Source organism: Tribolium madens, unplaced genomic scaffold, assembly GCF_015345945.1.
Source record: "Tribolium madens isolate multiple individuals breed KSU strain unplaced genomic scaffold, Tmad_KSU_1.1 Scaffold_7;HRSCAF=85;Tcas5.2_LG10, whole genome shotgun sequence".
Classification (NCBI taxonomy): Eukaryota; Metazoa; Arthropoda; class Insecta; order Coleoptera; family Tenebrionidae; genus Tribolium; species Tribolium madens.
In genome coordinates, this window is record NW_025401050.1 from 1901821 (window position 1) to 1929715 (window position 27895).

At 31.8% G+C, this 27895-nt stretch overlaps 5 protein-coding genes across 7 annotated transcripts in view; 2 read left to right on the forward strand and 3 right to left on the reverse strand.

Annotated features, from left to right (window-relative positions):
• Positions 1 to 27895, forward strand: part of LOC123010341 (choline transporter-like protein 1) — a 56586-nt gene that overhangs the window by 3771 nt on the left and 24920 nt on the right.
• On the forward strand, positions 1555 to 2021 carry LOC123010344 (protein PET100 homolog, mitochondrial). The gene has a single exon (XM_044407190.1). The coding sequence runs from the start codon at positions 1679 to 1681 to the stop codon at positions 1913 to 1915; it is 237 nt and encodes a 78-aa protein (XP_044263125.1). The 5' UTR covers positions 1555 to 1678; the 3' UTR covers positions 1916 to 2021.
• Positions 1934 to 4299, reverse strand: LOC123010342 (major facilitator superfamily domain-containing protein 9-like). The gene is made up of 5 exons (XM_044407188.1): positions 4184 to 4299; positions 3242 to 3373; positions 3064 to 3193; positions 2803 to 3015; positions 1934 to 2753 (listed from the first exon to the last, which is right to left on the reverse strand). The coding sequence occupies exons 1-5, from the start codon at positions 4223 to 4225 to the stop codon at positions 2080 to 2082; spliced, it is 1191 nt and encodes a 396-aa protein (XP_044263123.1). The 5' UTR covers positions 4226 to 4299; the 3' UTR covers positions 1934 to 2079.
• LOC123010343 (acyl-coenzyme A thioesterase 13-like) lies at positions 4243 to 5008 on the reverse strand. The gene is made up of 3 exons (XM_044407189.1): positions 4782 to 5008; positions 4554 to 4735; positions 4243 to 4510 (listed from the first exon to the last, which is right to left on the reverse strand). Exons 1-3 carry the CDS (start codon positions 4860 to 4862, stop codon positions 4354 to 4356), a joined length of 420 nt encoding a protein of 139 aa, XP_044263124.1. The 5' UTR covers positions 4863 to 5008; the 3' UTR covers positions 4243 to 4353.
• On the reverse strand, positions 4780 to 21054 carry LOC123010340. 3 transcript variants are annotated; one of them, XM_044407185.1, is made up of 6 exons: positions 20981 to 21054; positions 10209 to 10302; positions 9550 to 9821; positions 8107 to 8494; positions 7819 to 8067; positions 4780 to 6150 (listed from the first exon to the last, which is right to left on the reverse strand). In XM_044407185.1, the coding sequence occupies exons 2-6, from the start codon at positions 10292 to 10294 to the stop codon at positions 5145 to 5147; spliced, it is 2001 nt and encodes a 666-aa protein (XP_044263120.1). In that variant the 5' UTR covers positions 10295 to 10302; positions 20981 to 21054; the 3' UTR covers positions 4780 to 5144. The 3 variants fall into 3 exon arrangements, with proteins under 3 accessions (XP_044263120.1, XP_044263121.1, XP_044263119.1); XM_044407186.1 differs by lacking the exon at positions 20981 to 21054 and having other exon boundaries at positions 9667 to 9821; positions 10209 to 10411; XM_044407184.1 differs by lacking the exon at positions 20981 to 21054 and having other exon boundaries at positions 10209 to 10411.

Genomic DNA, 27895 nt, shown 5'->3' on the forward strand with positions numbered 1-27895 from the left:
TTGAACTGTTTGTAGAGCGGTTTAAGTTCCTCTAACCTAACKTCAAGTTGTGTAATAACCGATTTTCTCACATTGGTTAAATCCAAATCATTGAAAAACGTCGAAAATTCATRTAACTGTGCTATTATGTTGTCTCGAGAAGCGATCAATTGTCTCAATTCACTGGTGTATTTGGGACGCATAATTTTTATAAAGGAAAAATCTGACCTTGTGTTTGGCAATGTGGTGAAGTGGCTCTCGWCTGAATGTTACTGCTCCCTGTATGTTTGCACCKGAATTTGCTCACAAATCCGGCTCGAACTGACCAAAATGTTATGAATTGAAATAAAACACACTGTTTTACTTCTCAGCGGACTGTATTATTTTTTACTAATAAACAATTTTCTTGCCATGACGACATTGCGTTTTGTGACCATAATCACAATCTCTGACTTCAAATGACATCGCGCGTAATTCAAAACCAAACAAATAGTATATTTAAAAATATAATTATTCATCCTTGTGTTAAGGAACAATTATTATTTAGTGTCCAAGATGAAAACATTAAAAAATAATGAGAACTGAAGAAGTTAACAAAATAAGTTTGTATTTCCAAATTTTTTCAAAAATTTCTCCAACTTCCCACTGAGTTTTTTAACCTCTCTTTCGCACATCTTGATTTGCTCCGATTTTTCAATTTTAAAGCTCAGCAACCCTCATTCATGAACGTTTTTTCGCAGGCAACCTTATACCACCGTGTTCCCAATAAAATTATCTTTATTTTCATATATAATTTATTGCGCAAGCAGATCGGTGCAAATTACTACATCGACTCACCTGTTCATATCTGGCAACCCAATACGGGCTATTAGAGGTGACGTCACAGACGCGACTGTACTGAAGCTAAACATACAGTGTTGCCAGTTGTGATACTAGAGTACCAAATTGATACTAGATTTTTTTTACTAGATATTTATATTTACTTGTAAACAAATAATAATTTATATTCTCAGCCAAATACACATTATGTGCATGTTAAAATATTTTATTTTGTTTTGTTTTGGTACAACCTACTCACTCCTGTCGTTTGCAACATTCTGGCAACCCTGTACACATATTTTTGAAGTACACAGAAAGTGAGGTTAGAACAGATTAAATTACCGAAATGTTGACTACAATTGTTAAAACCATTACGAAACGACACACATTTTTCATAGCAACTATTTCCTTAGAAACAATCTCCCTACACGTCCAGGATTCAAGAAATAAACTTTTATTTGTTTAGCTTCAAAGGTACAGTCATGTACCTTGCTGACGTCACACTAATAGAGCGTATAGTAGTGAACAGAAAAAGGTAGGCAACCCAATTTTTTCGTACTCCTTGCTTCTGGTATGCAAGTAGGTGAAGTAATAAAAATTAATAATTTTTGTATTTTCAATAAATCATATCCTTGAACATATTTTTTTAGGCAACCCATTCGCGATACATTCCTTTGCATATTAAATTTGATAAAAAATAAGTTTCATCCGGTAAGCAGATGGGTGAAGGTCGACCCTAGTTCGTATCCTCTACTATTATTAGTTTATTGAGTTTAACCGACGAGTCGCCTATGACAATTTTTGACATTTAGAGATAACTCGTTTAACCTCACTTTTCTGTGCATATTTTCCACAAGAAACACACTCAATATTCTATAAAATGGGCAGTTGGCGTCTCGAAATTGGCAAAATGGCACTTTATATCACTTTCCCTGTGGCCATGTTTCATTATTTCAACCAACCAGAATTATTCGAGGAATGGGTCGTAAAGACTAGACGGGAGCTCTACCCCCCAGAAAACACCACCCAACAACGGGAATTCCTCGAAGCCATTCAGAAAATTAAAGCCAAACAAGAAGCCGACCGGATCAAGGCCTTAGAACGCAGTGGAGGGTAATTAATAGACAATTGTTACATTTAAAAGTATTTAATAAAAAGTTTGTTCGGAAACATTGCATCATAAATTATGTTTTAAGAAAATATAGTCAACATGTCTAAATAGGAAATACATAAAATGGAAAAACAAACTTAAATAGTAGTAGAAAAAATTTGGTATCCCTACTATTGCATTTTGTTCTTCTGCAAATAAATTAAACCTGTTCCAAACACAAGTGGCACCGCACACATCAAAATACAGTACGTCTCGCCCCAAAAATCGGACACAATTCCTGATATGAGGGGCGCAGTGAGCCCCCCTAGAGACAGCGTCGTCTCAAACGTCCCCATGATACTCCCCTTTTCCTGGGCCGAAGCCCTCGCCAAAATAATTTCAGTAAAAGTGGATTCGAACAACACTCGCGTCACAGACGTCGGCAAAAGACTCAAAAAAAATAATGTAAAATTCTGGCTCAAACCGAGCCCCAAACAAGCCAACGTCAGTAGCACGAATCCGTGTTTTAGTCTTTGTAATCCCGAATCGTCGCTTTTGTACAAAGATTTTTGAGCTTTGCTCATCGCCAGACTCGTGACAATCGACACAACACTGGCAATTGCGAAAACGTATCCGAAGAGTTTGCCACTAATGCCGAAACGTTGATGTAAAATCAAAGCCAAATTGAACTGCATGACGTTCATTACAAAATCAACGATTAGTTTCATGGTGAATAGGTCCCAGTATTTCGGCCAGTTTACTTTGGTTAGGTTGGCAGCAGCGTTTTTAAGTTCGCTTGTGATTTGCATAGGTGGCTTTGATTTTTTTTCTTTAGTGTGGGTGTCAGCGATTAAGCAAATCAGTGCTGAAATGAAATGTGATTTTGGCGGCAAAATTTGAAAACTGGTTTTTACCAAAATTGACAGCAACCATGAGTGATATCAAGGCAAATATGATCGTGAAACCACTCTCATGTTCGCTCAAGTGTCCACCAATCAAAGCCCCGGAGATAAAGGCAATTCCACCTATAGCTTGCATTCGATATATAACCGTCATTTTCGTTTCTTTTGTTTTAATATTGTCGTCAAGTAGCGACTTGATAAGGATCGTAATTTGAGTACCGAATGCTAAAATTTGGGTTTTATTTCATTTTGTTATTATTTCCTCGAAGTTACTTGACAAAATCCGGGATATGAATAATACAGTCAGAGACGACACTAATGTCACTAGAAAATTGCCAATAAAGACGAAAACGAGACATAGCAGGAGCATTTTTTTTCGTCCAAGACTATCACTTAAACTTCCCTTAAAAACAATTGTTTTAGCTGAATTATTTTTTTTTAATTTACTTACCACTATCGGGTTCCAAAATAGATTAATTAAGGCTGAGAGTGAACCCAAAACTCCCAAATAGAATTGGGTTCCACCTAACGAAAACGCATAGGGATTTATTGCAGTTATGACCAAAGCAAAAGCAAGTGCGTCCTAAAAATTTTACTCAAAAATAAGTTATTAATAGTATAATCCATTTCATTGAAACTGGCATAACAGTAGGCTATGATTGTGTAAACCGTGCTTTAAATGTGAAAGAGGCTTTACATATTAAGGAACTAAATTTAGCATTAAAAAAAATGAGGTTGAGATAGTTAAAATTTTGTTTTTAAAGAACCCTCCTTCAGAGGTTTTCAGAGCGGGTTTTTTCCATAAGAAGTTTAACACCCTGTTTCATCCCAAAAACAAATTGATTATCTTTTCAAACATACCTTAGTGTACTCTAAATCTGGAGTTCTGAAGAGACCAATTTTTAATTATAATTTGAAAAAATACTGGGAATAACGCACAAGCAACGAAAACAGTGAAAAAACAAATACAAATGTCAGTCATGTCACTTTAACAAACCATGTAGGTAAGTAATCAAAGAAAAACAAGAACCCTGCTATTAAACCAGGGACATGCGTAGGGCTACAAACTTAAATAAATTCCATAACCACCTGTTATGCCAATTTAAATGAAATCTACTATAACATCCCGAATGCGGCCCAAGTTGTCGATAAATTAGAATCAATTTGGCATGCACGAGAGGTATTCTGCAGACTATTTCCTGAACAAAATTTAGAAAAACAATATTTTCATTTATGAGAAATTAAAAAAAAATGTCAAAAAAATTGGTGAATCAAATCTTTCAAATTTTTGAGATTCAGCCAATCAGATTGGCGGTAATTTAGCACACATTAAATTTGAAAGATTTAATTGACTTAAATTTTGTGGGGGAAATAGTCAAAATAATTTTATTACCAAAGTGGAGACGGTGTATAAAATCGGTAAAAGCATCTTCATTCAATAAAACTCTACACTACAATGATTCAAGGAGTTTATTTATCTGATAACACAAATGTGTAACAGTAGATAACAGATCCTTGAAAGTGACTAGACAACTTTTATTTCCAAAAAAAGAAACAATAGAATCATCGCATTAAAAATTTCGTATGGGACCCTTTAACTAGCAAATCACCATTTTTTTTATTTTTAAGTTCAACTTCAAGGAATGCTAGGCTTTTGCCAGTTTTGAGCAGGCTTGCGTCAATTAGAACGTCGTCTCCTATTTTTGCTCCTTTTAAATAACTAAAAAAACGTCAGAATTTATTCCAAAAAAATATTTTCTTACCTCATGTGAATATCAACCGATACATTAGGGACTTCAACTTTTGTCATGAGTGCGTAAGTTGAAATACAGTCCACCAAAGTAGCCGAAAACCCCCCATGTAACCCGCCCATGGGATTGGTGTGACTTTCGTCAACTTTGAATTCTGCTGAGCATTTTCCACCACCTAGGGAGAGTATTTTTACCTGAAAAAAATCCATTTATCGGGTCTAAATCAGTTTTTGTACTCACTTTTTCTAAAACTTTATCAAATCCTTTGCTACTTCGTATAAAATTCATAAGACCTGCGGCCTCTAAAACACGTCCAGCCATGTTTCTAGTGCTTGCAAACGTTGTATTTTTTCACTATTAATTGTATTTACAGTCAAAGTCCTGAGTTATGTAATTAATTATTTATGCAAAAAATACATTCTTTGTGAATTGGATGACATAACCTCACAATTATCTGTCAAAATTGCTGTCATTTAACTAGACTTGAGATTTACCAGTGGCGTATCACAATTTTTTTTCTCTGGGGGCACAATTGAATGTGAAATTTACTTGAAGAGGTAGATAAAATATCTTTTTATAATACAGATGACATATTTTATTTTGTTACAAGTTAGTACAAAAGGGATATTTCTGGAAACAGCGATCCAAATCAAGATCATCCTTAACTTTCTCATTACTGACCACAATAAGCAAAGAAGTGCATCTCGACGCCATAATGTAAGCTTTCTTTCGGTCCTCAGCATTCTTATAATCAAAATCGTCTCCATCAAAAGCCATAATAACAACCTTAAACTCCAACCCTTTCACCCTCAAAGCCCATGTAATCAAAAAATTATTAATCTCCTTATGTTTCAAAAAATGTTCAACGTCGTGAACCGCATTTGGCCTAAAACTATTTTCGACAAATTCCTCATTGATATATTTATTGATAGTTTCAGGAATTAATTTTTCATTGACAAGAAACGGGATCACACACAAATCATGTGCTTTGATCCCTTTGCTAGAACACAAATCTATAATGACTCTAGCTAGGACCTTATCGATGTTGTTTTCTGAGTTCACCCAGTATACTGGAGGCCCACACACATGGTGTCCTATAGTAATTTCGGGTATGTTGACATTTTGTAGAATTTTCTTAGGGAGGAGGGGCATCGGAACACTGTAGAATTGTTTAAACACTCCAAAAATAAACCCAGTTGAACGCATGACTTTAGTTAGAATCAAAGATGGCGTTTTGAGGATTTGTGGCGATGGTTTGGGGAGGAAAAGAGAGGCTTGATTTATATCAACCATGAACCACAGCTCTCCCCAGTTTGTACCATCATGGGTGTGTATTTTTTCCAAAATATTGTCACTCGAGTGTACTATTGCATCTGGACAAGATTTAAGATTGCAATTACCGTCGTGGTAGTACCGGTAGATGGCGTTGAGAGTATTGCGGATAATTGCGCCATCTAGGGCCAGGAAGATGGCCTCAGCTTCGTCCATAAATACATGTTTATATGAATTTTTATTGTTTTTGGAGAAGTCAGACAATGAGATGAAAAATCGAATCGTGTCGACATATTTGCGTATCCCCAGAGCCTCCATTTTCATCTCCATGTCGTACCTAAAATTTTTTTAATAAATGCTTTTTACTAACATTTTTAATAAAATAAAACAATATTATAAAGAAGAATCAGAATTTTTTTCCCTCTTTTTTCGAAAATTTTAACGAAAAGATAACTTGGACTAGTGTTTCCACATTTTAAACATTTATTTAAAATTGTGTTTCTTTTTCACATAAGAAAAATATGAAAATACATTTATGATTTTCATGAACAAGGTGACATGTGATTTTGAAAAAAAATGCTAAGATTGGATAATGCAAACAATAATCTGACTCACAGACTGGAAGTATTTATTACCAATACATAATTCAGTGTTGCCAATGGACTTTTTTACCACAATCATTTAGTCACTTGTTGGTAAATATTTCTCCCTTCACTGTAAAAACAAAAAATGTCTAAAAAAGGGACCATTTAATGATAATTATTTTTCTTTCTTTATGAGTTATACTAAAAATATGTCCTTTGTATATGAGTCTTTGATTTTTTTTTAATTACGTACAATTAATCATTGTCACTTTCATATTTTGTTTATTATCTTTCGATTCCGTTAGAAACGTAAAATTTGTTATTTATTTGAGCATTAAAATTGTTAAATATTCCTTACCTACTTCTTGATTTAATTGCTCCTAAAACATCTTGAAAATTTGAATATGGAATGTATTTAAATAAAACATATAAAACAGTTGTCAATTCTGTATTACAATGAATAAAATATATTGTTTCCTTAAGTCTTAATCTCGTCTTAATTATCTGATCAAAGATTTTAGAGGCAACTGATAAAAGGTAAAGGTAAGGGGTTGCGAGTTGGCTATTTCACATAAAATATAAAAAAAAATTGAACTCACCAAAAATTAAAAAAATATATTGATTTCAGAAATTCAAAACTTACCAAAATTAAAAAAGGAATCAGTTTCTTGAATAGAAGATTATAATAAAAGATCATGAAAAGTTTCCAAAACCTGTTAAATGTTTCTACAGTAGAACCTAATTCATCAGAATCGCCATTACACGAAATCCATGCAAATTTTCAGTTTTTTGAAATGACTTATACATACATATTACTTTGAATGACTAGGGTTTTATTGTTGATTCACAAGGTGTATTTTCAATTTATTCTTAGTACAACACTAACAAATTTTTATTAAAATAAATAACCAAAATAAATTATTGTTTAAAATATTATAAATAAGGAATGCAGAAAGATAATAATTTACAATAGTAGAGAAAAATCCGGCCTTTGCAGAAATCTTTTTACTGATTTTGTTTCAATACAAAAAATAAGAATTTTGATTTTACTTTACAGGGTGTATCAGAACTCGCGCCCAGAGAAATAATTTTAAGCAAGATAAAATACCATGGAATAACATGGAAAAAATAATTAAAATATTCATAGAAGCCACAAATAATATTAAACAGAGTTACAATATAGGTTATTGCTTCCTTGTTTCCTCTTCTAATAGCCTGAAGCAAAAAAACTTGGAAAATTATTTTTTCAACAGAAATAAATAGTCAAAGTGCAAAATTTAAACTCTCATTACTTCAAGATTTTTATACTCAGATAGGATTTTTTTAAACATTTTCTTCATGTTCCTTGTAAGGTATCTTACCTTACATAACATTTTTCTCTGGGGCACGAGTTCTGGCGCAGTCTGTATATCTACTTTTACCTAATTCCAGGCCAGTAGCAGATATAAAGTGCTCGATTTTGTTCATTAAGTTTGCCATCCTGGTAAAGCTGCTGAAGTTTCCTTAAAACCAGCATTGTCTTACCAGTCCCGGCAGCCCCATGAACTACCAGCATCTTCTCTCGCCGCTCGACATCAGCATTCAAAAGCTCCATTTGTTCCTGGGTGAGAAGGGCCATCAACCCGCGATCAATTTCATCAACAAAAGTCCCACAACCCAAAATAATAAATCTGTAGCACTTAGGCATGAAACAAAACATTCACACAAACCTGTTCAAAAGTTTAAAAAAAGTGCCCTCGTCAACGTTGGCACCACTGAGCACATTATCAAAAAACCAATCATCAAATTTCAATTGATCTGAAATTGTATCTTCAAAAACGTGCAAATTGTGGTCCTCTTTCCATCGTTTGGTGACTTGTTGTTTGGGGTCTCGAGTGTTAGGACTTAAAAACGGCCACATTATGTAGTTTTGGATCCCTTTTTGGAGGGGTTTTTCGCCGAGGATGTTTTGGAGGATTTCTAAGTGGTCGCGAAGTTGGTGTTGAGCCGATCGTTTATTGTTTTTGATAATTTTAGCATCGCTTATTTTTTCTAAATTGATTCGAGTGTTGTTGTCATTTGTCGATTTGACTTCAACCAAAACCACAAAATGGCCACCTAAAAATCGCGCCAATTCAAAAACATAAAATTTACCAAATCCTAGTTGAAAAAGCTGCCAAATTTACACCTAAATTGACGTGAAGTTCACGTTTTTTTACATAATATAATCATTTTTATAACAATTTAATTATTGTTTTATTAGGTATGGTAACATCTCGTGGCAAAACTGACTTTTCAACTTCAAAACCTGCTTAAACTCTAGAAAAACGGAAAAATGACATCATTTTCAGCCTAATTCTGTGATTTTTTTAATGAAATTTTACGTTTCTAGCCGAAAAACTTTCGAGAAAGCAAAAATAAGATAATTTTTGACCGAGTGTGTTGATTTTTCTGTTTGTTTTAACGAAATCTCACGAAAAACTTGAGAATTTTGGACAAAAACGTGCATTTTCGCCTGTGAGTTCTCGGCCAAAAAAATAACGTCAATATCAATTCTTTTTGTGATTTTTAGGCGTATTTAGACAAGATTTTGCAAAATAATGAGATTCTGGTTCAAAAATTAAGTATGTCGGGCGAAAAAACTGAAAATTAATATCAATTTCCATTTATTTTTTTATAATTAAAGCCTCTTGTTGTTTTTATCTCAAAAACGTGCTTAAACAATCGAAAAAGGCAAAAATAACACCGTTTTGGCATATTTTGTTAAATTTCTGGCTTGTTTTAAACAAAATTTTGCGAAATAATTGTTTCTCCTTGAAAAATGTTAAAGTAAATTGTCATTTTCGACTATGTTTAGCAAATCTTTGATGTTTCTTTAATTTTTTAATTTGGCGAAATAATCAAATTTCTGGTTAAAAATTCTCGAAAAATATGTAAAAATAGTATCATTTATTTTTGACCTAATTTATTATTCCAAAAATTGAAAAATTGGTATTTTGTTTTTTTGTTGTTATAGATACAACAGTTTTTTTCAGTTTTAATATCATGTAATATTAGAATTTTTACAAAAGTTTTCACCAAATCATCAGACTAGCATGAACATTTCCAGATTTGGTGAAATTTCACGAGACCTGGCAACACGGGTACCAACTGGCAACAATGAAAACCCCAACCTTTAAATGTGACAAAAACGACAAAGTCGTGCTCTCGAATCATCAGTTTTCCAACTCTTTGATTACGAAAAGAATGTCCAGCATATGACGTGCTATGGAAGAAAAGCATCCACAAACCCCGAAACTTGTCATTTCTTCCAAATTGGGTTAATTTGTTGAAAATTTCTTCCTCTGCAAGACTCGCCTGTTTTTCCCCCGATTTTTGTAACACTCTCGGAATGCTGTACACCCTAGCGGCGCCATCTTGGGTTGGAAATTCACGTTTGATGTATCTGAAGAAGAGAAGTAATTATTGCAAGATCCTGTTTAACCGCTTTGCGCGCTGCTCAAAAACTGGTAGGCAGTCGTGGATTTTTGTATTTTTAGTTTGAACCAACTTGCAACATATTTATGCAAATTGAGCAGTTTGAAGAGAGTCACTTGCAGTTATTTTATGACAGGGAATTTATTGTTGGTAAGACTGGTGCGAAAATCCAAAATTTCCGTCTGATATTTGCTGATTAGTATTTGACAACAAACATTTGAAGGAAGTTGGCCATGAAACAAGTTCTATCATAAGAAAAGATAGGAACCCAACCCAACCATAATTTACTTTTTATAATCGTAATTAAGCTACCAAATTGGAATAACTAATGGAATCAAAGCTAAAAATGACTCACCGGTTTAGGTACTCAGTGCTGTCGACGCCACTGTCCTGCGAGGGTAGATAAATCTTGAGTTTCGGATCGTCATCTTCAGGATCCATTTCTTCACCTGTTACAACCATGGCTCACTTTGCTAATTATATTTATAGTATGGCACACGTTTACCGCAATGTATAAAACAATATATATCAGCTTATCTTTTACAAACAATTCGATTAATTACATTATCTATATCACTGAAAAATTATTTTTGTTTGTTTTTATTTCTCGCACCTGTTATCATTTAGCGGAAATTAGCAAATATTCTTATCATTATCAATTTTTAATTTGGACTCTGAAATGGGAATCCCCATATTATCTCGACCACATACTTTGTCTCAATAATTATTTTGACAATGGTAACATTATTTGTTTATTAAATTTGTTTTTATTATTTATTTGATTTGATTTGAAGATTTGTTTTTTAGATCCAATTTCCGGCTCGCTTAATAAAATATTATAACTTAAAATGTAATTTTGACCATTCTTACTAATAATTTTTAGTTTCAGTACTGAAAGGTTTATGCGCTATTATGTATACAGGGCTGTTTTTGTTAATACTATACATATTGCGGAAAATTGTTACACTTCATAGTTTTTTGGATGATCAAAACAATTAAAATCTATTTTAACAAGTTGATATTGTTAATAAATTGTTTACTTATACAGGGTGATTTTTAAATACATGACACTATTTATACAGGGTGTGTCATAACTAGCGCCCCAGAGAAATATTTCAAGTAAGATAAGATACCAGGAACAGGGGAAAAATGTTTAAAAAATTCTATCAAAACATTTTGACATTTATTTTTTGACATTTAACATTTTTTTATGTGTATTTAATGATACTGATGATCTTGTATATGTTTTTTTATAATTATTTAGTAAAGATTCAAAAATTTTGTCAATAAAAACAACAAATAACGTTAAACCCGAACTACAACTTAGAATACAGCTTCGTTGTTTCCTGTTCTAATAGCCTGTACAAAAAAACTTGGAAAACTATTTTTCCAACACAAATAAATAGAGTCAAAGTGCAAAATTTAAACTCTCATAACTCCGCAATTTTTATGCATAATTTTTTTAAACAATTTTTCCATGTTCCTGGTATTTTACCAGTACTAATACCTATGTCAAAATAAATTTTATTGTAAAATAGGTTATGGTAAGGGAGAAAATCCTTATCACAATTTACTTTTAATATGCGAGTACACCACTGACGCGCGAATCGATAGGTGCCGAGATGGGGATGGAAAAGGGGAAATCTTTAAAATCTTAAAAAATATATTTTAAATGTGTCTACACCTACCTTTTCTATTTGGATCAGTTTAAATATTGTATATTTCAAAATCACCCTGTATAACTAGATCGTAGATACAGGATGTTGCAAACCATAATTCCACTATTTAATGTCAAATTTTAATAAATTTGCATTAAAAGAAAGGGTTATTAAAACTAGAATTCTAAAAACATAAACACTTTTAATTGAAGGATAAATAAATTTCTGTTAAATTAACATAAAATAATTAACTTCCCATCCTATTATTTAGAAATTGGTAGATATTACATAAATAATTTAAAAATTACTTATTTCATAATTGACAACATTTTCTGTTATTAGTTTTATAAAAAGGGCTTACAATTGCGGAATTAAAATTTCGGGCAGTATTATCATTTTCATAATCTAAACTCTAAAACAACCTTTATATTAATAATCTCATTTTTTACTCTTGTTATGTTTATGTCATTCTGACTTATTTGCTTTCAAAAATAGTGATTTGTGGCATAATAACGGGTAAGCAGAAGATCAAAGCGATTATTTAATTATACTTAGTTTAATTAATAAATTTTCTCAGACAAATTGTTTAATTAACAATTTTAACAACAAAGAAAAGTTTAATTGTCAAATGTCAGTTATGATGACAGTAAAAGGTAATTTACAGTGAACTTTTTAAAGTGTCAGAAAAACACTGCCAGAAATTTTAATTCCGCAACTGTATATACCAATAAAAATCAGAAGAAGAAATTTATTTATTTTCTTTTTTTATCAGGAGAAGTATTTGAGCAAGCAATTCTCATTTTTATTATTTCTATTTAAAATAATGGATTTAAATATTTCAACACACCTACAATTTTACCTCTGCATAATAGTTGCATCTGAATCAAGGTTCTAATCCTGTTGCCAACTCAGTTAAAACTAATGTCTTCCTGGTTTCTAAAATTATAAAATTTATAGTGTTTATTATTACATAATACACACCGTATTTGTCACCTTTTGAATTTTGTCACGATTTTCTTATTTGTTGCAAAAATTATTCTTTTACATATCAGAAATTATGCAATTTACTCTTTGCGATTGATTTTTCTGTCTCAAGATGTCAAAAATACGTCGATTTGCTTTCTGTTATTGATAACATTATGTCACGAATTTTAAATTATACAAAAATTAGAGTTCCTATATTTAACGCAATAGGACACAATAGAATTGGTCATAATGACAGAGAACAGAGGTCAATTTTTATTTGACAAATTTTTTTTAACTTTATGTTAAATTTTACCAAAATGCCACTGATTTGTATCCAATTTTATTGTTATTATACGTCAGCCGTCGTATACAGGATGCGCCAGAACTCGCGCCCCAGAGAAAAATGCTATGCAAGGTAAGATACCAGGAACATGGAATAAATTTTAAAAAAATTTGATCTATAAAAATTTCGAAGTTATGAGAGTTTAAAGTTTGAACTTTGACTCTATTTATTTCTGTTGGAAAAATAATTTTCCAAGTTTTTTTACTACAGTCTATTAGAAGAGGAAACAAAGAAGCTGTATCCTAAATTGTAACTCTGTTCAACGTTATTTGTGGCTTTTATTGGCAAAATTTTTGTACATTTACTAAATAATCGCAAATAGAATTTTTTAAACATTTTTTTCATGTTCCTGGTATCTTATTTTACTTAAAATTTTTCTCTGGGCGCGAGTTCTGGCACACCCTGTATAAAAGAAAAAATAGAAAACTGACATTCAGTGTCCCAACTCTTCTAATATAGGAACTCTAACAAAAATAAGTTGTCAAAAAATGACATTGACGACCAAAATATATTGCATGCGACTGGATTTGTTGCTTTTTTTGAAAACTTGTCATTGTAGCGATATTTTGAAAACAAAATTATTTCTGATATAAGATATATGTATTATAGGCTAATAACTCTGATTAGATTCGTGAAATGGCGACAAAATGTCAATCCAAAAAAAAAATTCTTTTCTTTTAATAAATATGAATTTGCATTCTGTACCAACCACTAACTCAAAACTTACTATTGTGCACAACTTGTGTCATGTAATGTTTTGACTTGATTTTTTCTTTTTTCAGGGTGGCAATCCTTGCTTTCCCTAACTTACCTTGTTCTTTGAAGAATTACAGCGAGGTTAAGGAACTCCTCGACCGCTGGCAGTACAACACACGCCAACGGTGGTGGAGTTACCACTCCTCACTATATCCAAGAATTTCGGTACTTTTATCCAGTAGTACCAACCGGCCTGGAGATAATGCTCTGTTTGTAATGCAGTTTGTGGTTGATAAAACCGCACCGCTGAAGTCAAGGCCAAAAAAGGCCATTGGACTTTAAAGAAAAATAACACCAACTTGACAAAAACAATTTTACTTGCTGCATTTTTTCGAGGAAGTTGGCAATGCTGGAAACAATAAAAACTATAAATGTTACAGTTCTGTTAGCATAAACTCGTTCTGTTATTACGTTTTTTACAGTCATTTGATTTGATTTAATAGTTTTTCGCATTTGTAATAGTGAAATATTTGTCAATGTAATTTATATCCGATATTGAATGATATAATACAACTCGAGGAATTGATATGTCAAATGTGTCATTAATCAAGTTTGACATTTTAGACGGAAATGACATTTATCATATGACAATAAAACGTTTTAGTTTGTTAGGTTGGCACGTCTTTGTAATTATAGCTATCTTCACAATAATTACACCTTTTACGAATCCATGTTTCCCAAGCAAGAATTCCGCATTTTTTATTCATATTAGTGAGCCCGTTGACAATGACCGGTTTTACACTAGTATAATGACTTTTCTTACAACGCTAAATCTAAAAATAGCATAACAGTTGGTACAATTTAAAATTAAACAGTGCCAACTTCACTCTGTATTAGAGATGCGACAGTGTCAATGTAATTTTGATAAATAAAATAGAGGTGGGAACACAGATGTGACGCCAACTTCAGATCGGTGATTCTCGGATTTGAGATGGGTGCGTGTTGGTGCCCAAAATATTTTTTCCAAAGTATAAAAAATGCTTCCAGGCAATGAACCGACTGTGTCCGCCAACGCTCAGTTGAACATGAACTTGATGCCATTTACCTCGGCCATGAAATGAAATCTGAAGGCCGTTCCCCTCTCCTCCTTTCTAATACTAATAGCATACGCGCTGCTATATCTCTGTGTTTTAGTTAGTGGCGTTTTCGCCATTTTGAAATTTATTTTAAAAAAATATTCGATATGTAACCGGTTCTATTTTTAGACTGGTAAAGCGGTAAAACTTCATCCTGTTTTTGTGGTGAAGTTAGCAACGGAGTTTGAATTTGGCGCTAAAGAGCGTGTCGAAAATTTAATTAGTTTGTATTATATGACATCCTCATACAAAAAACAAACAAATTAGAATGAGAAGTCCTTGAAACCATCGCAATGGAATAATTCATCAATTTTATTTCTTTGCACTAGTTCGGTTTCATCGAACCGATGAGGAATTTTTCTGGTTGCTGCTAGTGAAACTGAAACTTCCGTTCAAACCGGAATGCTAGAAACAAGATTGCAAGTTGGAGAAAGAAAAAAATTAGAAAAAATTTTGTATGAATTATAATGTGTTAGGTTGATAGAAAACTAGAAAAATCACCAGACTGTTATACATTTGATATTTTTCATGTAGACATATTTTGTATGGAATTCTTGGCATACATGTTTACAAGAGATTAAATTTTATATTTGATAAGTTTTATTGAAATTTAATAGCTTTCGATAGCTAACTAAACCTAGATTCATTACAATGATTTCAAAATAGAGTTAGCAACATGTGGAAGAATGTGGGATTCAGGGTGACAGAGAAAATATAATTTCTTTAATTTTTGTCAACTTAATTTCAGAGTCATAGACAACTCTGATCGGAAGCCAGGGCTTAATATAATAATAACAATAATAATTAATAATAATAATAAGTGTATTTTTTTTAATTTGGCGTCAAAGGTATCCATGAAAGTCTGATTGTGAACAAACCAACGTATTGAAAGTTATTTTTGACAACTCGCCAGGCGTATTAAAAATTGTGGTCCGTTCACAACACACTCATATCACCGCCAACTATGAGGCCAAATTTAAATAAACACTTGTTGCAACTACAAGTATTATAAGCTAATAAATTTAAAATACTATAACATTTTTACACAAAATAATGTAAATTTAACATTAGTTTTCAGATAATTAATAGAAATAATAATTAAAAATGACACACCACCTTTTGTTAAATACAGAGTGTTTTTGAAATGCGAAATACAAATACTTTTTCTAATTTCATTTTGGATGGGAAAAATATAACTAGCCCTCACACAATCTACACCACTTTCTTTTTTAAAAGTATTTTCGTGGTTTTGAAGTTACATTTTGGCAATAACTTAAAAATAGTGGCGAACTATAAATTTATTTTTAAGTATTACCAATCATACAGGATGTTTCACATAACTTTATGAGGCTTGCGCCTAATGTACGCGCCCAAATATACAAAAGTCACAGAACACTGGATACAAAAAACACACATTTAATTATTTAATTTTTGGAAACCCATGACAGTAGTTGTCAAACTAATCACTGTTTCATTAATAGTAATAAACTGCAGTTTTTCAGAAACAATTATCATTTGTTCTATCAAGAGACGGCATGAATATGATTCTAGTTTATCTATCTTAATCACGAACTAACTAAAAACGTTGTAATTTTTAAAAGGAGTGAACATCCAATTTTTCAAAATTTGTAATCGCGTTCGTATCGGAATATGCATTATTGATTGCATCTTACAGGCGCAGGCCTCGTAAAATTATGTGAAACACCCTGAATAATCGTTAAAAAATAAAAATGTTTTATATAAATGAAAATCTTTGAGGCTATAGAAAAATTCTTCTCATAATAATTACTATTATTTTTGATTAAAAAATGATCTACATACTTGTTACTATTTTAATTTTTTAATAGGCATTTATTTATAAGATTTTCCTGAGTAGGAAGAAGGAACAAACATAATTTAGTATATTAAAACTAGTTGGATGTTTTTTTCTTTAGAATTGTATTATGTATTATAATAAGAGTTCAGTTTACTTTTAAAATCAGTGAAATATCAAAAATGTCAAATGAAACATTTTTGGTATTATTTTTCCATAATTATGAGTAAACTCATAGAAAACCAAAATCCTGTTTTTCTGAAATCTATCGTTTTGGCAATTTTTTGTATTATTTTTCAGTTTCTATAGATTTTGAGAAATCTATTGGTGCATTAAAAAGCGAAATCAAGTAGACAGCTACAATCACTATTTTTTCCTTTCACAGGGTTGGTAATCGGACCTCAGTTGTATCAAAACCAATGCTGACTACTGAAACAACGGAAACTTTTCTAAATTCAATGCTTTACGATTCTTACAACTACAATGAAAGAAACATAGTTAGAATGTCAACAGAAAGCATTGATTAAAATGTATTTCTTGTACAGTTTTTGAATGATAATGAGACTTTAAATAATACCAACTTAGGATCTAATAAAAACATAAAATAAAGTATATTTTCGATGAATTTCACGCATACATTTCTAGATTCTGGTTCAAGATAAAAGTTTGCAAAATCATGTTGCATTTCTGAAAGCCAAATAATAGTATGTTATGTTATTAGAAGTAAAACTGATGGTTTCATAATTCAAATAATTCAGCTGAGCCTTATGAACTCACTTTAGCTCCAAATAACAACATATAGAGAGTAACGAGTAACAGTATAATAATTAGCAAGTAAATGAACAAAATAATCACGACGCTTTGCTTGTAATGAAATCATGATAACGCTTATAAACAAACATCACACGTCAGGATCGGATTTTGTGTTGAAATTTTCGAAAGTGTTTATTATTAATTTAACTAATGTACGTCCCCAGAAATTGCTGCAGCAGCAAAACACACAAGAAAGAATTAACACTGGTAAATGTCAATAATGTCATGGTAAACGTAAAAACGCTAAGACGCAAAAATTGAATTTTTATTCCATGGCTGCAACTTTTACAATTAGTCATAAAAGTAGTCACTTTTGTGACGTTTGCGAATAAAAACTTTTTTGGTTGTGTTTTGTATAAAACCCTAAATTACTGGATTAAAGAAAATTACGAGGCTGCCAACCATTTCTACTTTTACATTTTTAGGTCAAGTTTTGTATTTTTGTGCTATTTTGACTAGTTGGAAATAATTTGTTTCCATGCAACTTCCATAATTTAAAGTCGTTTTGGGTAGATTTATTCCTGTTTTTTCATTTACTATTACAATAAAATCTATTCTTACTTCTTCTATTCTTATTTAACTTTAGCAAAAAATGTTTACTTAAGATGAGTTAACACGAGGCTTATGGGTATGTTTACTATATTATAGTTTTTAATCAAGGATCCGAGCATATTTTTATCTAGGTGTTAAATTGATTAATAAAAAAATATTGGTTTATATTTTTTAAATATTCGTATTTATAATTGTTAAGTTGTAATAAATGTAATTCGATTAATGACCTACAAACAAAAATTATTGTGAGACAACAATTATTATTTTTTTCGACATAGTAAACATATGTCAAAAAAATTCACGCATTTATTAATTAAATATTCTTTACAAATTGTTAAAAAAAAATAAAAACGAATAAATAATCTTCTTAATTAAAATCCAACTTGGCGTTTCAAAATACCTGCAAAAAAAATAAATACCTCATAGAAGGTGTTTAAGACTTGATTGAAAAAAGACGAATTATACAGGGTGCGCCAGAACTCGCGCCCCAGAGAAAAATTTGAAGCAAGATAAGATACCAGGAACATGTTTAAAAAATTCTATCTGTCAAAAATTTTTGACATTTATGTTTTGACATTTGACATTTTTTTATGTCTATTTAATGATACTGATGATCTTGTATATGTTTTTTTGCGATTATTTAGTAAATGTACAAAAATTTTGCCAATAAAAGCAACAAATAACGTTGAACAGAGTTACAATTTAGGATACAGCTTCTTCTCTCTAATAGACTGTAGTAAAAAACTTGGAAAATTATTTTTCCAACAGAAATAAATAGAGTCAAAGTGCAAACTTTAAACTCTCATAACTTCGAAATTTTTATAGATAATTTTTTTTTAACATTTATTCCATGTTCCTGGTATCTTACCTTATTTTTCTCTGGGGCGCGAGTTCTGGCGCATCCTGTATAACGACGAATCGAACAATTTGTTGTTACTATGTCTACGTATCTTGCTTTCTCCTATTGTTTGTAAGTATATCTATTACTTTCCAACTCATAACAGAAACAATGTTGCGGAAAATTATTGTTATATGGATACCGTATACTTCGTAACATGTTATGGATGCAAAAAGAGCTTTTTTCTATTTCGGTGTTAGAATAAGTCTATTCCAGCACCCAAATGACGTCATTTGAGTGCTGGAATAAGTCGTTGGCGTTAATTGAATTTTAGTGACGGACTTTCTTCACAATTCATTTTTAAATGTGCAAATAAGAATTATTTTTATTTTTTACACCCGCCTAAAATTATTCCACATAAATGTCGCCAACCGTCGCAAAATTCCCTAGAAAAGAAAAAATTAAAATTTTCGTTTTTTAATTTATAAAATGATTTAAAGCGGCAAAATAGAAAAAATAGTATAAAGCACTTGTTGCAGAATATTGTTCAAGCACTCATTTCAAGTTTGTGCTTGAATAGGTACCTTCTGCAACTTGTACTTTAATATACTATTTTAGAAGACTTTACAGAGCTCAAATATCTTCTTTTTCAATTATATTTGTGACTGAATATGTGTATACCACGTGAGTCAAGTTTTATCCGCACCCTCAAAATACCTTTTTCCAATTAAACTGAATTTATCAAATATATTCTACTAGGAAAAAGTGTTGTCAAACTATTTGTCCTATTAAACTGCAAAAAATAATTTTAGCAAAAAAAATAAATGGTCTTGTTTAAAAATGCGTGGCAAAATCACTCTCTGAAGATTTTAATTGAAAAAAATTGAATTTCAATAAAATAAGTTTTATTTATTATCTTTGTATAATTTATGATTTGTTAAATTATAAAAAAAATTATAAATCTTCGAATACGTAGGACTCAAAATCCTAATAACTGACGATAGACCAAATTTTTTAATAGCTGCATAATGGCTCAAACGTCAAGAATGGTCATGAAACGATCCTGAAGGAGCTTTTTTCTGGAAGAATTTTATAATTCATAAGAAAATAGACAAATAATATTTGCCTTTAAATGGCAATTAATTACGCAAAAGTGAAAAAGCCACCGTAAAAATTAAAACTTCTCTTTGAAAACTACTACTTACAAATTTTCTCAACTTAAGATTAATTAAATAGGAAGAGGTGTTTTGGGGGTGCAGATAAGAAAGCTTGACTCACCTGGCACAGTCGTACCCAGTATAAAACCATTTTTCTCATGAAGGTTATGATCTAACAACTATCTACTTTATATTTAATTAAAAAAAAATACATAAATTGCAATTATGACAAAAAAACCGAATAACTCAAAAACAAAACAAAATTTCGTTCTCAAAATAGGTACGATGACATTTTTATATTACTTTAATTTATATTAATTATTATTTTCTGAAGGCAAATGATTTAAAAAAAACGCCTGGTTCCATACTTTATATTCACCCTGTTAAAAAAAAAGTTTTTAGTTGCAAATGAGAATTTTTGTGTAGTAGTTTTTACCATAAAGTTGAAATATACAAACAAACCCACACCGTATAACTATTTTGTTTCAAATTTTTGCAAGTAAATACACAATTTTTAGTTGGTTATTTGTATATTGTAATAGAAAAAATATAAAACTACCAAAAAAGAAAGAAAAAAAACATCTATTGTCGAGCTTTAAATTTTCATCAAAAACTGGTGGGGAAGCTAGTCGGATTTCCAGATGGTTGGTTCCCACCCTAAACTAAAGCCAAAATCCCCAACAAAAATGCAAAGACCAGTAGTCTAAATAAAATTTTACAACTTTAAATCACTGGTGGGTAATTAATAATTGATAAGAGAATGATTAAGCGCTGCAAAATGCAATAAATAATCGCCCGTTTTGTATTCAATGATTACAATTATTGAAAAAATGTTAATAAGTCTTATTTTATCCGTCATACCCTCAGCAGACGTCACGCTCGATCTCATTTTATGCATTATTCATAGCAAGTTTGTGTTATGTTCCCACCAGACGCCTCGTCCCTCGAATGTTAAACCCGAAAAATCTCATCAAAAAAGTGACTTTTCCGGCCGGTGTTTACATACAGCATCGTGGCTGGTAGGTACAACCTTCATCCTCAAAATCTCGTTATTCCACGTCCTTGAATCGGCTCCGGCTAGGTCAACGAATCCCAACCGAGATCCCTGTGGTCCCGGCAATTCGGCCTTCCTCCGGAAGAAAACAAGTGACTTACCTCCCGTGCATCCTCTGATGGTAAATCACTTTCACTGGAAGTACCACCGGCACTGTAAAGTCGCACTCGGCGTACCTTTCTGGTAGTTGAACAAGCGTCGACTGATGGCCGCATCGCTCGGCAGGTGGGGAGGGGCCGCAAGAATGAAATAAAAGAAGCTCACGGTAAAAAGTCAGGCGGGCTCAACAGACCGGTTTCAGGCTTTGTCGACTGGCCTCGACGGCACTGCCGATCATAGTTTATTGTAATTACCGTACCTAGTCGTACATCCACATGCACTTGATTTTTATTGAGCCGCGTCTGCGGTCGTTGCTAAGGGACTTGGTGAAGAAGTCAGGAGGAAGTCGAGGATTGGGAGACTTCGACGCTGGATGCGGCGACGAACGGAGCGGCCTTGGAAGAACTGAACGTTTCATGACAGATGCTGGCGTTAATAAACCAGTCGAATTCTTTATTATTGGTTTATGGGTTCGGGGCTGTTCACACCAGACGAGGAATTTTTAGGATTGGAAAAAAGACAGTCAAGAAACTGATATCGAGTCAAGATACGGATGATGGGCACACATTATGTCACTGACGCCACATTCGAACATTCATTGTGCCGATGACAGCACTTCGATACCAAATTTTATAACCGTGGACTTATAAAAGATCGATAAAATAAATTCAAATAAACATAAAAGAAGCCTTTGGGTAATGAAGGAACACTGTTTCAGTTGGCAACGTGAAATTGACATTGAAAAAATTTTAAGTTTTTGCGTTTTATTGTCAAAAAATTGTTTTTGTAACATTTAAATTTATGTTATAGTTTACAACAGCTTTTTTTATTGTGGAAAACCTTAACCAATTTTATTTTCAAATGGTATGAGAAAGCACAATGAAAAAACCTTTCAAAAGAAACTAATTTTTGGAAAATGTATTGATAATACATTTTAATATAAAGCTTTCTTCTAACTGAGCGACTAAAAAATTAACTAAATTTATAACATTTTTTTTTAATTTTGTGTCTTCTGTCATTATTGAAATGTTGCCAACTAGTATAATTTTATTACAAAGTCACTTTAATCAGATATTTAATCTAAAATTTCATGGTAGAAATGTGTTAAAAAAGTTGAGTCTCTTAAAATCCGGTAAATAAGAAACCGAAATTTGCAAAAGAATATCCACAATAATTCTCTAAAATTTACATAAATGTCCAAACTCAATAAACATCTTTATATTTTTGAATACTTTTCAAATTTGAATTTTCTTTTAAAATGCTTTGGCAATAAATTTTTAAATACCAGAACTAAGATTAAATAAATAAAATACTACGAACAACAAATTGAATTTTTAATAAATTATTATAACTTGACAAAAGATTAAAAAATGAGAAATATATGAATTACATAAATAAGGTCAAAAATAAACTTAAAGAAATAAACTCGAGTCAAAACAAAGATTTATGATGTCAGATTGAAAGAACTCGAATACCATCAAAAGTTTATGCAAAAACGTGAAAATGTGTGAAAACACACTTGCTGACATTAAAAATGCAAAATTACCAATTTTACTGTCACTCAGTATATTACAAAGTATAGAAACAGTGTCTGACTCTAGTCAAACCACCAAACTATCCAAAGAAAAAATAGTCGAAATTGTTGAAAACTTCGAATCAGCGATAAGAAGAAATAAAGAAAAATCAAAATTCGATTATTTCAAGTTGCGCACATACCGACAAAATTTTGGTTTTGAAAGATTTGACAAATTTCATTAAAAAACACAATAAATTGTCCCAAACTTTTGAAAAAAGATGAATAATTCTCTGAATAAGTTGCGAGAAGGTTCGCCTGTAGTCAAACTCAATAAACATCTCAAAGATGTGAACAAGGTTCTGCATGTAGCTGGAAATTTGTAACTTTTTCGATAAGTCCGATCATTTTTTGGCAAAAAAATTTCAGGTAGTCAAGTCAACGCGAAGCTGTGATTAAATTATTAACGAAATATTAATTATCAACGACATGACTGAGCAAGAAACTGAATTGTTGATAAGTGAACTTGATCGATTTCTCGACGACAATGTTGATAAGGAACCGATCCATGAGAAAAGAAGTTGGCAGAATATTAATGTTGCTCAGGAACAACAATTTTCTCCTAATAATTCTGTTAACAATTCAATTTCTTATTCAATGAAGTGTTGTCAATATCAAGTCGACGATGTCAATAATTGGATGTTTGGGTAACATTAAAACACAATAAAAAAAGAAAAGAAAACAATCAAATTTAAGCCTATGGGAAGCACTTAAAGCATATATGGTTTCGCTCCGAAGAGTTAAAACAAGCTCAGCAATGGATGGACCACGTCAAAAGTAAACTTCGAAAAAGACTCGAAATTAGAGAAAGCACTCTCCGACCACCATTTTGGCACCAAAAGCAAGTATTTTTTTAAAATCTTTCAGATTATGTTCAGAAGTGGGTTATTTTAACCGTGGCGAAGCCAAAATCTACAAAAACGATTCCTGAAAATGCAAAGAGGGGTGCCGAAGAAATTCAAAAAGGTTTATGCCGAGTTTGAGGCTTCAAAACCTGAAATTTAGAATACGTTTTCACGAATACGTAGATCAGTCTAAAAAATTTGCGCCTTTTCTACATACGTAGAACTTGCAATTTTTGATCGGTGTCAAATTACAAATTGTTTTTATTTTTTTACAATTGTAATATTCAAGATTAAACAAATCGCTGAATGAGTACGAGCATAATGAAAAAACATATAAAAAAATCAAACAACTTGGTGCAAATATCCGCAAGTTGGCTTAGACTGAAAATTTAAAATTCACCGAACCGATTATTTCTCAGATACGTCCAAAATAGAAATTTAGAAATGCAAACACTTTGATATTATGAAAGAAACGCGTGTATCGAAACTGGTAATTTTGTGATATGGGACTGTGGAAATATTGATCATAGATATATTTTTCAATTAGATAAATTGATCTATTCTTTGTTTGAAAAAATTGAAGCGATGACGTGTTGATGAAGGTAATTTTTTTTTTAATTCTCCATACAGAATGTTTCAACTTAGACGTTCTTGGTTATCTTTGTTAATAATAAACAATAAGCAATAACCTTTTACGGTTGCAATTTTAAGACCATTGATTCTAGTAAAAATCAATGGTTCACCCTGTATAGCAATTATCAGAAAATAACAAAATTATATTTTGCTGGTAAAGAAGAAATACCGTCACTTATTTTACATCTGCATAAAACAATAAAACTTGAAATAACACAAAAACAATTACATGTCAAGCTACTGAATTGATAAATAGAAATAAACACGTAAACCGCGATATGGTTAAAAGAAAATCAATGATTTACGACAACAGATCGAAAGAACTTGAATTGCATATAAACATTATGCAAAAAACGTTGTGTGTAATTAATGTGCAATTGCAATGTTTACTTTTTTTGCACTTTTCCTTATTAAACAGCGACCACAAGGCGTTTTCACACAATTTTTCTTAGTTATTATTAAAGTAAAGATTTTGGACAAGAAAATTTCTTGGTGCAGTTTGCATTAACTATAATTGTCGAGTATGTTCCTAACTGTGTTTCTTGTGTCATCTCAAGAAGCAATCTTAAATTTGCTCACTAATTGCAACCTATAGCAAGTTGCAGTTTATTACATCGAATTCTTTGCAGAATACTTCACAAGATGCCATCAGCCGCCATTAAACCACTCTTTGAAATAGCTTCAAACAAAGACTTTTGGCTTGTCAGTCACGAATTTACAACTTTCCTCCTTTTAATAATTCCACAAAGTGAATAAAACGACAATTTCGTGTTTTTTCCTCTAGTATCTAACGAACTAATGAATGTTGCATCTCGCAACTCCACAGCAATAGCTCTAGCTCAGTAACGGCCTTCCTTACAAGTCCCGAAGAATGATGGCTAACGTGTATGCGCCGCAAACGCACATATAATTTTATATCGCATCCATACAAGAGCTAAACTGCGATGACATAAAAGTCTAGGCAAGTTTTTGCCTCGTCTTGAGCTATGCAGTCTGCAACCGCTTGCCAATCACCTTCAAACCAGATCTCGGATACATGAAGAAGGAGAGGAAGATGATGATGATGAAAAAAGCAACAATTAACTGCGTGAGAAACGTTTTCCTCTAAGGGAAAAATCACAAAATGGCGGTTATTGGCCCAGCAACGGTTTTTTTCCTCTTGTTTGTCTTATATTTAGCGTCTATTAATTTATCGACGAAGAGTTCAACGCTCTATACTAGTTTTGTGCTAACCGGTAATTTGTCGAATGCGTATTCTTGGTAGAGGTGTTTCACTTTGCGAAAAAACGTACAAACAATGGAGCTGACACGCGTGATGGTCAAATAGAGGAGGCTTGACTTTTCTATTCAACTAATTTTCTTACTTATTGGTAGTTTAACATTTTGTTTCAGAGGCAAAGCTGAGGTCGTTGTATCATTGAACTTGTCCATGATGCTATTTGTTTAGTTTGATCATTTCTAGGTGGGTTCATGGCTCGACGGGTAGCTAATGAAGTAACAAGCGCCATTTTGAAGGCTGTGATTATCTAACAAGCATATTGACTCGAATTTAATCATAATTTTGGTTTTTTTCCCACGAAAGTGAATCAGATCTAAATTTTAATGGGGAATCACCAAAATAAATCAACTGCAACATTATTTATAAACAAATTAAAAGCATTTTTATTCTCAAATATTACATCAAGCGAGTCAAGTTTTTTCGCACCCTTTTAAACACAAAATAAGATTTTGAAATGTATAAAAGTATACACAGGGTGAGTCATTGATATAGGAAAGCTTAATTGCACCCTTCTCGAAATGAGTCAAATGGCACTGCCAATAGGAGGCCAAAGTGCAGTTTATAAAATTATTTGGTCTTATACAGGTTGTACCATTTTTGCAGAGCAGTCTTTAACATCGTTTTTTTAATGACACCCCCTGTATATTTGTACATATTTGAATTTGCATTTTTTTATGTCTTATAAATCCGTTTAGTGTTTGCAATTTGCTTTAACTATTCAGAAGTTATTTACTTTTTTCTAAAATTTAGTGCGTCAAGGCAAATTTTTCGAGATATTAAATTGGGACTTTGTCTGGGGTATATTTCGGCGGTCAGACCGTCCATTTGCTTTGTAGCATCACACATGCCACATTCATTTTGGTAAACTTTGAGACCATATCTTTTTTTCAAAAAGTAATTAATTAAGTATAGCCCAGTCAAATTAGACAAATGATACTCGTGTATAACCTCTTCAGCGAGAAAAATACTGGAAACTAGCAAGTTATGTCACCCACATCACGAAAATTAATAAATGTCAAACTCAAAATTACAGTAGACCAGCTATTTTTTTAAATTCTGGGCAAATTGGTATTATTTTCGTAACCGAGCAACGGATATAATTTTTTAATCGCACCTTGAGGCGCGCTTCTTTTTTGACGAAAACATGTACTTTTAAAAATTTATTACACAAAAATTAAGACATCTAGAAATATTTTTTTTACTACCGCAAAGAAGAAGGTATAAGCTATAAGGTTGTAACATTTTTTTAGTGTGTGGCATTTGCAAAGTTAAAAAAATGAAGGCTTTTGTTAAAAGTTTAATAACTTAAAAAATTTAATGGGACGCCCTATAAAATTGTCTTTCTAAAATTATTTACTTTTAGGAGTTTATAATCAATAACTAAAAAGATATTTAACGTTAAACATTAAAAAATAATTACTATTGTTTCAGTAGCCAAAAAGTGCACAGTTGCACAAGAGATGGAAGAAATATCACTTAATAATCACATTTGTGTTAAACTGAATCCATTATGCTTTATTTTTAAAATAAAATAATTCGAATTTCAGTATTTATAACGACTTTTACAATCTCTGGATAAATTAACGGATAAGTGATCCATGGTGGAATTACTATGATTGCCATAGTATCAACAATGCCCAGATATTGATAGGCATCAAAATAAATCAGATGACTTATTATAGTCCGGTCAAATTAGTCATAAAAATAGTGGTCAAATAACGAAAATTGCGACAGAGCTAAATTTTGGTGGAGACCTTGGGTACACCATTAGAAATAAACTGTCAAAAGTCCCCATCGATCCCATGTGTGCTAAAAAAGTTATTCGTGGTCAAAGGTCAAAATTTGACGTTTTTAAATTTATTTCGGAAACGGTAGGTTTTATCAAAAAAGTAGCCCAGACAAAAATTATAGATCTTAAAATTAGCTACAAAACGGTCTTTATACTTTTTTCCTAAGAATCACCATTCCTGAGATATCGCGATTCTAAGAGTTGTAAGAGTAACGTTCTACATCATGTGCACATACAGAGTGCGCCAGAACTCGCGCCCCAGAGAAAAATGACATATAAGGTAAGATACCAGGAACATGGAAAAAATGTTAAAAAAAATTATCTATAAAAATTTTGAAGTTATGAGGGTTTAAATTTTGCACTTTGACTCTATTTATTTCTGTTGGAAAAATACTTTTCCAAGTTTTTTTGCTACAGGCTATTAGAAGCAGAAACAAGGAAGCTGTATCCTAAACTGTAACTCAGTTTAATGTTATTTGTGGCTTTTATTGACAAAATTTTTGTACCTTTACTAAATAATTAAAAAAAAAACATATACAGGATCATCAGTATTATTAAATAGACATAAAAAAAATGTAAAAAGTCAAAAAATAAATGTCAAAAATTTTTGACAGATAGAATTTTTTAAACATTTTTTTAGTACTCTGGGGATTACCCAATTACTCCCGTTCAAGGAAGTGCGCGGTTTTTAAACAGCCTGTATGTTTTACCAAAAAAATTCTTCTTAATTCCAATGAGATCGAGATATTCATCAGTTTAATGAAGTAGAAGAAAAATTTCAAGTAAGATAAGATACCA